Source organism: Anopheles merus, chromosome 3L (assembly GCF_017562075.2).
Source record: "Anopheles merus strain MAF chromosome 3L, AmerM5.1, whole genome shotgun sequence".
Classification (NCBI taxonomy): Eukaryota; Metazoa; Arthropoda; class Insecta; order Diptera; family Culicidae; genus Anopheles; species Anopheles merus.
The window spans coordinates 22533119-22546601 of record NC_054085.1 but is presented as its reverse complement, the minus strand read 5'-3'; the positions used below and the strand labels follow the sequence as shown (position 1 = coordinate 22546601).

Sequence of the window (13483 nt, the reverse complement as noted above, 5' to 3'; positions counted from 1 at the left end):
CCGAAATTCAGAGACATTATTTTAACCTTTCAGCACCAGCCCAACAATGCCACACTGTTCGACAAGCCAAGGCAACGTAATGACAATGCTTCTGCTTTTACTCTCCATCATAAAATCTTTATCTAATGGCTGTATGAACATTTATCACACGCACACACTTTCACACACTCAGTGCCATTTAAACAGCCAACGATCTGAGCGACCAGAATCGAGCCAGTAAAAATGGATGAGAAATAATAAAGTATAAGAATCAAACCGATGCCGAGACGGTACGTGGCCCTTGCCGCCCGGAGGCAAGCAGGAGCTTCGGCGTTCACTGCTTTCTTCTCAACGCTCGGCGGCATTGTTGTTGTGTTGCTGCCGGCGACTTGGAGGAGGATGATGATGATGATGGCAAGCGAGAGTGGCCCATTCGCATACACGCAGCCAAGTAAAGTGACACATTATTGACGTTAATGACATTAAGAAGAACAGCGGTGTAGTCTGCAGAAAGAGACGCTACTAAAGTGCACACATTAAGTATTGTGACTGGTTGGGATGGAGGAGAAAGCAAGAAAGTGGCCGTTCAATTCTGTTTTGAGCGAGAAGAAGAAAAGAAGATTTGATATTGAGGATGAAGCTGAATGGATGAAATGAAAATACGCAAAAAGTCCGGCAATCAAACACGAAACGTTAATGAAACGTTCTGTGACATCGAGCTATAATGGTAACCAAATACAATAAGAAAAGTGAGAACAAATGACACCATACTACACAACTAATGCATGTACCTTTACTTACAATCCAGCGTTAATTGAAGTCATTTAGCGCTTTTCCTGTTTTGCAACGGCTAACGACGTTGGAGTAATGCTTTTATGGTCACCTGTCTATCAACTGCTAATCAGCAAACGCTTCTCTCGCATTGGTGCATGCGTACCAGTGCCATTACACAGCACCAAGCAACCACCAAGTACACATGCTGGAAAACTTGACCGACTCGGTCTACAAAATGTACCACGCGGCGCTGCGATGAATAACGCTTTCGCCCACGCCGGCAAACGCACCCGGCACCCACATCATGGGTTTGGAACAGGAAAAAATGCCATTTATCCAGTTGATTACGGCCGGAAATGAAGCAAAAACTTGAGCATGCTCCCTGCTTCCGAAAACGTGTGACGGTGTGTGTGTTTGTGAATGAGTTAAGTGGGTCTTTGTCTTTCCACTCCCTGGCTGATCGCAATTATTCGCTTTCCGTTCCCCTTGGTGATGTTGGCAGCATGGCACACACGTGTTGAGTGATGGGGCATCACAAAGCATACACACCAACACACACTTGCTACTCCAGGTTAATTACTCCAGCCGTAATGGATGTTGTCAGAAAGTGCTAGATTGGGTGCTATTTCCATGCCTCAGGTGAGCATTTTTGCTTCGTATTGCTAGTTGCTTGGTTCGTTTTACCCAACACAACATCGTGTCCAGAGCTCGTTTCTTAAATTCCTTATGCCTTTTCATTCATTTCAATGCATTATTTGATTAGAGGCCATAAAGTAGAACAATATCAATCCATACTTCAACTTGTGTTTTACACTCGTCTAGTAATATGAACACCTCACTCTTAAAGCTCCGGCTGGACATTACACTGCCACATAACGTTTCAAATAAAATTGCGGCTGTGAATATGTTAAACATTTCAAGCATCAATACACTTGGCAAAAAGAATTTTTTTCTGAAATCCTTCCTGCAACGCCACTGACAGTGATTGACGCTTCGTTCCACTTCAGCGTCGAAGGTAGGAGTCTTTTCACTAACAAGACATGTGTGGTGGCAGTGATCGCCAGTAACGGCAAAAATCAGACTCACACACAGCTGGCCACTGAACACACTCTACAAAATGGAATACATTTCTGTGCATACAAGTTTGAATTACATGCTTAGAGAAATTCAATACTGCTCCTATCGTGTTGAGGAAGTTTTGAGGAAATCAAATACATCAAGTCTGTCTTTCGTTACCGGCTGTGCGGGCCAGGGCCGTTCATTCATGATGGAAGAACTTACTTGCAGGACGTTGAATTTAATTTAACGTTACAAGTTTTCGTTTGCATATACTTGACAGTGAGAAGGATTCTTCCTCATACTACAAAAGTTGTTTGTACTGAAAAAGCTGTCTGAGTGACGTATTTCTTTATAAGTCAGCTTAAGTATTTGATTGACGGGAAAAGTTTTACCTACTTCTAGGCAAATTCTTGCCATTCAACAAAGAAGTACCTTACTGATTATATTGAATTTACAGCCAAAAGTATTCGTGAAAGTAATTCCTTACTCCTAGATTTATGAAAAAAGTGCATCAATTCATCAGACCATTGATGAGGATATTAACCACGTTTCAAAGAGCGAATTGCCAACTTGCTGAGAAGGAATAGACATTTTGTAGATGAAGTGCGAGAAGCCAATTTAGATCTACAACGATTCAATGATTGAACATTACTGTTTTACACCAGACAATCAATAAAACTTGTAGTACGATTGTCGTAAAAGTAAACGGTAACGTAACACTAAAAGTGCAATCAGCATGAAGGTAACATGAAGCAAGGATAGGACTATAAAAAGCTTGAACGTACCTACTGTAATCCACCACTCAACGAGATGTTGAGATGTAGTTGTAGCTGTCCCTTTTACAATCTTGTACATTGTTGTGTTAAAGCTCTGTGTGCTCCTACCTGATCCGGTACCGCTGCTAACCCATAAGCCAACAGGTGAGCTTAATGAGAAGCCATGTGTCAAAACCAAAGCCAGCACTATTGCTGCAAAACTCCTTGACAGCTTCATCTTGTTGTAGTACCACTGGGTCAAACACGCTGCCTGTAAACTGTAAAGTGTGCAACGATGGGCAACCGTACGAGGGCCGGAAGAATGTGCGGGAAACCTTTTACCTCTTCTACCTCACATCCACTTCCCTCTTCCTCTCTCTCTCTCCTTCACTCAGGTAACGCTCTATTCCACTGATCAAATCCTTCTGAATCCTGGAACTTGTTTTCCAAGTTCCACCGCACTTGGAGTCACGGTACTAAACGCCGGATACAAACAGTGTACAGTGAGATGGGAAGGTAGAGGGAGCGATAGAAACACAGCAACAAACTTGGAGGAGGTACTTTGGAGATCGGAATCACATACACGCAAACACGCACACACACATACGAACACATCCACACACACACAGAGAAAGAGAGAGATAGGAAAAGAAACACTCATAAGCCCGTGCCCCGTTTAGGCGACGATGGTGTCCTTGTGAGTGTCACCGTTGGCGGTGCTATTAGCGACAGCGGCAGTGTTGGATGAGCTTATAACTGTACCGTTCACTGGGCCGGCGCTCTTCTCCCTGCTCTCGCCCTCCTCCGGCTCGTTTGCCTCGTAGTCTTCGTAGTCGTCCGTGTCCTCGTCCGCTTCCGGCGCCCCGTTCTCCGGCCCGCTGTTGGCCCGCTTGCCGCTCGCACGCTTCTTGCTCCGCCGGCGCCCATCCGTCTTGGCCTGGCAGTCCTCGCTGGCAGTCTTTGCCGCACAGTTCCCGTTCCTGTCTGGCAGGCCGTCCTTCTTCCGGTCCGCCGACGCCGCCGGGCCCGACGGCTGCAGGTCAATGGTGTCCAGCGCGCTGCCCGACCCGTTCCCGTTGTTCTCCGCTATCGCGCGCTCCTCGAGGCTCATCAGCAGCTGCTCCTTGGCGTTCTCGCACAGCCGGAACGTTTCCAGGAACTCGTTCAGATCGACCAGCCCGTCCTTGTTGATGTCCATCATGCGGCACATGTCGAGCAGCTGCTCGTGCGTGTTGTGTGGGAAGTGGCGCCGCAGCAGCTCGCACGCCTCGCCGAACTCCTCCAGCGAGATCTGGCCCGAGTTGTCCTTGTCCAGTATGCGGAAGATCGCTTCCAGGCTGCTCTTGTTTTTGTACAGCGATTCCGCCACGGAGGTGGTACCGTTTTGGGCCGATTTCTGATGGCCCAGCGAGCAAACACGCACCCGGAAATGAAGAAAGGAAAGATGAAATTACACGTCGGAACGCTAACAAATTGTTTTGGTGTATCGTTTGTTTGTCTAAAGGGAGGGAGGGTAGTTGTGTAAGCAATCGCACCCGAGGCGGTACAGTGTCATTTGCAAATGGCACCCCAATAGCTTGTGGTACGGTACCGATCGACTTGTTTTGTGTCGTGTGCGAGTGACATGACGCACTGACACGAATGTAGTACACCGGCAGATGGTATAGTCAACCGAGGGAATGATACTCTACGCTGTCTACATTCTTGGAGGGGGGCATTTGTAATAAAGCTAGTCATACCCATCCCTCTTCTGTCCAAGTCGTCTATTCCTGGAAAGCTATCGGATGATTATACCAATATAGACATAGGACTTTTTATGTCCTTTGCGAGGGGAGAGATAAAACCGATATGATCGCTTCTGCTGCTCGTAAAATGTACAAATAATGATACAATTACGCACGCATTGTTAGGAGATCCACAACAAAACCGTCAATTATTATGTCATTCGATGTCTGTTGAAGATTTCACTGGAAACTTCATTTATTGCTCCATTTTATTTCCTGTCTCTTTGCTTTTTTTTAAATAATTTTATAGGTAATCTATGGATTGAGTTATTCTTTTAAACTATTCAAATTGGTGTTAGAAATTTGGCAGACAATGTTACGGAAACGTACGCGTGTGTCTGGGTACTCTGAATTAGAAAAAACCGTTCTTAATATATCGCAGGTTTCAGTATACATAAAACCAAAGAAATTCTCAACCATCAAGGGCAAACCTAATGCTGATTTTAGAGTTTAATTATACTTAATTGTAAAAATTATTCCGCGAGGCAGATACTAAACCCAACAATAAATACCAAAAATATATCAGATATTTTGAAATGGCATTCGAAAGATTTAAATCGGTTCTTAATCTTGAGAATGAAAATAATTCTGTTTTCATTTAACTTATCAAAACAAGTTTTTAATAACTAAATCGTTTCAAGTATCCTTTAAAAAATCATAAACAAAATGAATACTTTTGTTTTTTTTAACAGAACTCCCATAAAGTTTGAATCCGGCAAACCATTTTAAAGATATCATTTATACAAAAATCCTAATCTATCCACAGCGATCTAACGCCAACTGCCAAATGGGGCTATCCGACGACTCATCCCATTCCTTTCTACATCAATACCCACTTCAAAAGCCGGCCTGTTTTCATGCCGGCGCGATAACCCGATCTCGGTTAACCGAAATGATACCGCCATTAACGTCAACAGCCCCATTGCAGCAGTAACGATGATTGACGGAACCGGCGAAGACCCGGGTACCAGCTGGCATCAAACGGCGCTCGGGTTTGACTTACAAATTTGAGCCCCAGCCCGGATCTCGCGGGAAACAAACAACCCTTTTCTCTTTTCTCTCTCTCTCTCCCTATCTCGGATGTCCACAAAAGCGCAACATCATCGTTTGAAATGTTACAAAATTAACCACCACCTTTCACCGCAGCACGTCAATCTACCGCATCACGCAGTGAGATACATTCTTCCACGTTTACTAGCCTCAAGTCACATCTCTAAACCATTGACCTAGTAGCTATATCCCCGGGTATTTGTAATCCATTTTCTTTTCTTTTTTTTTGCTATACTTACGAATGAGTCCGTGTCGAGTAGATGCAGCGTCTTCCGGTAGCTGACTTCCGTCACCGTTGCGACCGTACTGGCAGTGGGATTATCGGCGGGTGCAAGCTTATCCTTCAGCATTCGCCACGGCAAACCGAGGCTGGTGGCGCTCTCCAGCGCTTCGCACCACTTGGCTAGCGGCAGCACACCTGTGGACGAAGAACGAATACGGAACGGATGCAATGGAACGGTTCCAGAAATAACTTCAGATCAAAGATGAATGGTCGGCAAGGTGTGGCAGGTGTTCTTGCTAATGGTATCATTAACAGTGCCGGGGAGGGCGTTTGTATTGTTTCGAAGCTTTTTGCCACCATCGCACCAAGATGCAGTTGGAATTGGGGACTGAAAACGCTGCTTGTTATATTGAGATAAATATAAATCGTCCTAACGACATTGTCGGTGCCGTTTCCTAGGAGCATCTCCAAGAATGTGACTTCACTTTTTCTCCTTTTTCGTAACGAACTTGACATTAAAAATATAAACGAGGTTCAAAATGAAATGTCTCCCATTCGACTTCCCTTTTTCTTATGCGTAGCCCATAATACAAACAGATAATGAGGTACGAAATCTCGTCCCGACCTTTACGCGCTACGTTAAGTGCAACCCTGGTAAACGACTCACTCGTTGGACAAATAACTCTGGACCAGGGTAGGCGAGCAGCAAAAAAAAGGGACGAGGGACAGTAACAAGTAACTGCATCAAACTGCCACAAAGAAAATGAACCGTACTAAATCGCATCGACACGCCAAGCTTGCGGAGGTAACCCTTCTACGCACGAGAACGAGAACCACGGGAAATGATTTAGCAATGAGGGTGTTTCACCGGTCGTGGTTGGCTTCTTCATGGGACGAGTATCAAAGCTGCCCTTCACATCTCCTCCGGGAGGGGTTTGCAAGCAGCAAGAAAGACCCACTCACTGTGGTGACTACCGAGGTTCTAGTCTTCGACGCTGATGGAAATTTTATGATCTCTCCCGGCTTCCAGTACGGTTCAGTAGATCCTACGGTAATACATTGTCGCCGATGGGGAAAAAAAACCCGGACAAACGAGGAACGAACGAGTGGACGGGTAACTTTGCTAACTGTTTGTACTTGTGCGCCTTCCGTCCGCAACAAAATAAAGCTGCTAAAGAGCGCAAAAAAGTTAATAATGGTTCTGTAGAGAGGAAAAAAAGGTTCAAAATGCCCTTCCCATGGTGTTGTGTGTTCCCAACGGGACACCACCACGAAGCTGGTTGCAAACCTTCCAATGTCGCTGGTCTAGCAATTTCCGGCGAAAGTCATAAAATTTCTGCCGAATTAAGCAGAAACCCCCGGACTGCGGACAACCCCAAGAGCGGGAGCGGTGTGTCGCAAGGAAGAAATGCGTATTTTCGGGTCCGTTGTTTGTTTATTTCTTGCTACACTACACTACGCTGCTTCTGCAGTAAGTTCCAAATAAGAAACCTCCCCACTCCTCCCCTAAAACCCGGTCAGGTGTAGATTACGACAACGTCCAGCCGGGTGTCCAATGACCCTCCGAGCCATCGCAGCCATCGGGAGAGGGATTATGTTTTATTTTCCCATCCACATTATTCATTTCACCGGGAGCAGCGGGATTTACACGAACACAGAATCTGGCTGGAGGTATTTTGTCGACCTACCGAGCAGCACCTTTTCCTTCAACCGAATGACGAATGACGCATCTTTGGTAGCGGTTTTCGCGCCCGTTTTCTGACCATGGAATCTGCAGCCCAGGAAGCTTACCAACTCCAATTCGCTTCAAGATGGTTGAAAATGACATTTTATCGACAATCATAAATTCCGCACGCCTTTTTCCTCTTCCTGTTTTATCCCATTCATCCCTCCTCGAGTCTTGAAGTCATCAATTTTGAGATACCCGTTGCCCGTTGCGCCCGACAGCTTCGAACCAATCCCTCCAGGGAAGAGGGAAGTAACTCTACGGGGAGTTGGAATGTTCTTCAAGTTTTTGTTCGATGTAATACACACACACACAAAAGAACAAAACGACCAAACTATCACATTGCCGAAGCAACGGGGAAAAAAACCCTTGGTGCGATAAATCTTTTCAATCCTGTCCTCAACATGTCACGTCCTGCCGTTTAGGTAATCTTTTCTTCTCCATTGGATGTACCGGGACATTCGGACGGCTGGAGAGTCTTGCTTGCTGTTTTTGTGCAATGACGCTCTTTCTCTCTTTGTAACACACACAGCCACACAAACACAAAGTACGGAAAGATATCACAGTCCACGAACAAAAAGGGCCAGCCCGAGCACGTTGAGATCTGGTTTTGTTTGGACACTATCGGCGGAACAAAACGACGAACGCCCCGAGATGAGATAAGTCTCGTAAATATACGTTGTACTACTTTTTGTTCCTTCGTTCCGAGCGGTGCTAACCACCGTGACGAGAATGTGAATCTCGAACCCATCCAATAGCTGCCATAAACTTGTGGCTTTACACGATAATGCCTCGGCACCCCGGCTGACACTGACAGGCTCACACAGCTCAGCCGTATCCGTTCCACCTTGGCTGAATTCACCTGCCATCCAGTTTCTTTCCGTCCTTCCCATCCTTATGCTGCTGATTGCACTGATTACGGGCGAGTCTCCTCCAGGCCAAACACTCCCCTACTTACCCTTGTTTTCCGGATCGCGCGACTTGAACTCCCGCTCCAGCTCTATCCGCCGCTCGCGCAGCTTCGCTGCCAGCTCCCGCAGGGCCGAGCTTTCCACCAGCCCCACCCGCTGGCGGAACGTGAGCTTGCGCGTTTTGGAGGCGGCCGCCGTGTACATCACGAAGTGCGTGTCCAGCTGCGGATCCAGCTTCAGATAGGCACCCTTGTTCGAGCCAATCTCGTAGTAGTTCGATGCGGAGAAGATAGTAATGACCTGCGATGGCGAAACAGAGACAGAGAGAGAGAGAGAGGAAGAGGGCGAGGAAAATCAATCAACCATCCTTCAGACACTTCAGATTTCCGATGTAACACGCCGCACGGTACCTTACCTTGCCACCGTGCATGATCTCATGCCCGTCCGGTTTGCATTCGTGCGAGCGGACGAGATACTGGAGCTTGTAGCGCTGTAGGAACTTGCTAGTGACGTCCGGTCCGAAGTAGGTGCCCGCTCCGCGCAACGAGTTCGGCCGGCAGCCCTCGGTGTGCTGCGGGTCGCTCCACAGTATGTCGAACACCTTGCAGGGTGAAAGATGAAACACGTTTTTTCAAAACCAAACGCAGTGCGGTAAAGCGGTAAAATTGGGCGATAAAACCATCCGCACGCTGCACGGTACGTTCGATTGCACAATCATAATCAAGATGTTTTGCCTTCCTTTCACCGCCCGCCAAGTGAGTTGATTAAATCGACCGTAACGGGCATACCGGGGGTTTGCTAGATTGCCCACAGGAAAAGGATAAAGCGAGCGAACAGAGTTTGCACATCATCAAACGTGTGTGTATGTGGGTAGCCGTTGCAATAAATATGCAAATAACGCCAGCATCAGCAGGAAGCTGCCGGTAGACGCAGCACTGCATCGGGAAAGTCTCCAAACGCAACGGCTAATGGAACCTCGACACAAACATGCCCACTCATCATCCTGCACTTTCTGGTTATGCATGCATGCATGCATAACTTGCATGTATCGTAACACAGTAGCCACGGCCAGGATCGCGACCTACGACTAAAGACTCTGACTAGGGGGTTTTGTAATGCAACACACTGCACAAAAGCACACAACAAAAACTGCACGACAAACAGCAAACGGGGCAAAGAGCAAATGGTTGTTTGCATTGTACACCATTTTTGTGCTTCCGCTTCCGGGAGCTCGGGCTCGTTTAACCTCCGCACACGCCCGGGATGACACACCCGGGAGCAAAGTGCATTTCCCTGACACCTACAATAAAGTACCCGGTTATCAACACCCAACGTGGGTTCGCTTGTCCCTTTTGGCGGACACCGTTCGGTCTATTTGTTCTGTTCTGTGTGTCCGCAGTTCCAGTTCGCTCAATGATGCACCAACTGCATGTGTGTGTATGTAAGTGTAACTGTACAGAACATGCTTTCCCCATTTCACAAATCGTAATGGTGGGGTTTTGTTTTTAATGGAAACAAATGGGAAAGTGCCGGATTGTGTGACTGTGTTATTAATTTTGCGCCTCAACTAATGCCAATGACCGCGTTTCACGGTGCATTTAGCAGGGATGGGAATTGGTTTTCTTTTTTTTTATTCAGAAAGAACGGCTTCGGCCGCATTGCCTAAGAATTGGTTTCTATTCATGTAAAAAAAAATTGCTGTGGTATGCTACTTGTGATTGAGCTGCTCGGAAGTAATGGGATCATTTGTCTATGTCAGTGCTGCAAAATGTCACTATCACTGTCATAAAAAAATCTGACTGAAACAAAAACCATATCAGCGTCACGTACTCAATTGTGATAATCAGAGGTGATACTCAGAACGATTGGTGTGACTAATACATGCTCATGACATGTTTGGGACCATCGCTTGGTCAGTCACTATATCACGATTTTTTTTTTTTGCTGTGATCAATTTTGCAAAATGTCACTGACATAGTCATAACAAATTCTGGCTGAAACAAAATCATCTCAGCGTCACGAGCTCTACTGCGAAGATCAGAGGCGAGCCTCAAACAGTTGGTGTGACCATCACATGCTTGGTGACATTGTGTGCAACCAACTCTTGGTCAGTCACTTGGTCATGACATTTTATCGGTCGGAGATCATCACGGTAGTCATGCGAGATATGCGGTGCGTGCGAGTGGTTCCAAGAAACAAAATGAGCATGTTTTCTCGCTCTGTTTGACCCGTCAGATAATCAAAACAGATAGAGGGAGAAAGGATGCTGATTTTATTGCTAGAGCTCACGCGCAAAGTATATTCCAAGAATGTCGCGATTATCGCCGACAGAAATGTTGTGATCAAGTGAGTGACCAAAAGTTGGGTGTTAAACTAAATGTCACCAAGCATGTGATTGATTTTCCAACTGTTTGAGTATCGTCACTGATCATCTCAGTTGTGTACGTGATCTGATTTGAGCTTCGTTTCAGTCATGAGTGTTAATGACTGAAACAGTGGCAGCACTGTTCACAGCCAGGAAAAATCATGATGCGCGCGGGATTAAGCTAAGCCTGTCAGTCATAGTATCGCGTTGGACACAAGAATTCACATGTCGTGTTCAGCATGTCATGACGCACTTTTATTGACTATCAGCAATGAGCATCAAGCTACCACGGATATGTTCATTGTTTTCGTTGGTGAAAATCTCGTGATACTCATGACATTTTGCAGCACTGGTCTATGGGAACTTATACGCTTATGTTAGATAAATATTTTTAAAAGCTTTCAAACTTTCAATATAAGCTTTTAGATTGTGATCCCTAAAATCCCTATTTGCATGTACCAATTAGTAAATGAATTCAAGAACTTCTTTCAGACAACCAGGTTACAGTTTGCATCTCTTATTAACTACATCGTTTATCGGTGTTACCAGTATTGCACATATTTTTCTTTGCAGCTCAATGATTTGTAAACTGAATAGAAACTACTACACAATCACCAGCTAGTTAAAACTTTTGCCATTCCTGTTATTGCTCTATTACTAACAAGTTTAGCAAATTAAACTTTCCAACGAAAGTCCCCCAGGAACATTGATAATCTAATCTAAAGCTTACTGTGGCTCTTTCCATCGGGGTAAATATCATCCTCGTGCGGGTTACCACGCATGAGTGTTACCGCTTGAATGTCCAGCACCAACAATCAATTGAATCGCATAACCGCTTAGCCGAGGAAATTAATTTGGCCCTTTGCATAACTTAAACTGGCTCCCTCTGTCGTACGCGGACGGGTGTCCAAATTTACATTGGATAACTTTTGCCTACCAAGCGGCATAGCCAGGAGCATGGGTCAATTGGCACGGGAACGGATACCCAACCTAATCTCACAGCAAATAGGCTGCTCCCCGAAGGCTGCTGGTGCACAATTAAAACTTTCCCTACACGCTCCATGCTTTTCGTGGCTCCTGATCGTGTCTAATCCGTGAGGTGGGTACGGATTTGCGATCCTGCAACCATGTCCGGGGTGTGATGAAAAGTTTGTGACCCAACGAAAGATCATGCGTGGTTTTGGCAATTTAACAGACACATAACGAACTGACGTTGGGCTGTGATGAAATAAACGCGCTTGGGGAATGTATCTCCCATGCGATAACAAAATTAGACGTAATTCTAGACACAGACACCTTCCACATGGAGAATTTGCAAACATTTTCCAGGCAATGTTGTTAGATATACTCTATGCAAATGTATCTTAATTTCTGTTTAACACAGGTTAATCGTGCTTCAAAGCATGTTCAAACTCACTCCCAGATTGTCTTGTCATGTTCATTTCTCGAGTATGTTACATTGATCTTTCCACACTTGTCCAGAGTTGCCCCAAGCCAAAGACCTAATCAATATTACATTAGCAAGATAACGGTGGACAATGTGCCAAAGTAGCTGTCAAATCAATCTATACTCGATTAAAGGCAATAAGTCAAACTTACCCTAACCTGCCCGTTAATGACCTCAACCAACCAACCGTCCCCCAAAACCATGATAGGCTGATATTGCTTCCCCAGACCGACAGTGGCTATTATTGCGATAATCAATTACCTGTTTCCATTCCACCTTATCGATGATTTCAGCACCCGGGGCGGTACTTTCGGTGATGGGTGGCCGCAATAGTGATATATACTATTGATATGCATCGGGATGTCCACCGTGAGCGGGGTTGGGAAAGATAGTATGAAACGGGAATTGGTTCAAATGATGGTCAAACATGTAGCACACCGCCAGCTTTCCATTTCCAGCTCACCTTTCCGCGGTCCAGGCTGCGGATGAGATCCAGATCGGTCGAGTCGGAAATGCCACCGTGCACGACCAGCACACGGTTGTTCACTATCGTCCCTAACGGAAGCCACCGGTACACCTCGTCGATGAGCTTCAGCAGTCTTTCGGCGTTGTGTTTGTACTTCTGGTGCACCTCCCGGATGAAGCCGTACCGGGCGTTCATCACCGTGTCCTCGTGGTTGCCCCGGTTGAGAAACACGCCGCCCGGAAACACCAGAAACGTGCAGAGCAGCAGTAGCAGCACCTCCAGCCCTTTCTTACCCCGGTCCACGAAGTCCCCATTGAACACGTACGGGTTCTCCGGCGATGGCAGTCCGTTCTGGAAAAAGCGGCACAGATGAAAGGGCTGGTATGAGTATGACGATGTAAGAGGATTCCTTTGGAGCTTCCTTTCGATTTTCTACTCAATCTCAACTCAACCGTTGTACACACCGGCTCCCCAAATATGCAATAATGCAATTCTGAAGCAAATTTATTCGGGAAAAACTTTTCTACATGGACCGTAGTTGCCTTCTGCTTGTGACACTTGGGATCGATTCTGGGTGCATCGAGGCGAGACGTTGTTTACATTGAGCACGAGAAATTGAACGGTACAGCAGTGGGCAGACAACATTTCATACATGGAATAAATTACATTTTCTGTGTTTTTGCTTGTTGAGTTACCGAGATAACGAATCTTCTTCGTTTTGATCCCCTTCTCAATTCCCTATCTGAATTTTATGCATCGTCTATTATCTGACACGTGCCTATAAATAAGCATCCTTCAATAACAGATATTGCACATAATTGGGTTTTGACATAATCTCCTCCGTTTTTTATCCTGGTCACGGCACCAAATATGTCCTATCCTAGATATACAAATAAACTATCTTCCTGTGTTCCAGAGCCTACTTCGATCAACGGCTTCTTAAA

General features: G+C 45.8%; 1 protein-coding gene across 6 annotated transcripts in view; it reads right to left on the bottom strand.

The window, feature by feature from the left end:
• Nucleotides 1-272: 272 nt before the first annotated feature.
• The window catches only part of LOC121599617 (serine/threonine-protein phosphatase rdgC-like), a 49683-nt gene continuing 36472 nt past the window's right edge, over nucleotides 273-13483 (bottom strand). For all 6 annotated transcript variants that reach the window (XM_041927555.1, XM_041927560.1, XM_041927557.1 and 3 more), the window contains 6 exons: nucleotides 12537-12890; nucleotides 12335-12415; nucleotides 8677-8862; nucleotides 8309-8561; nucleotides 5641-5819; nucleotides 273-3963 (listed from right to left, as the gene is read on the bottom strand). In XM_041927555.1, coding sequence (XP_041783489.1) covers nucleotides 3244-3963; nucleotides 5641-5819; nucleotides 8309-8561; nucleotides 8677-8862; nucleotides 12335-12415; nucleotides 12537-12890 — 1773 coding nt within the window. In that variant the 3' untranslated portion in view covers nucleotides 273-3243. The remainder of the gene's footprint in view (nucleotides 3964-5640; nucleotides 5820-8308; nucleotides 8562-8676; nucleotides 8863-12334; nucleotides 12416-12536; nucleotides 12891-13483) is intronic.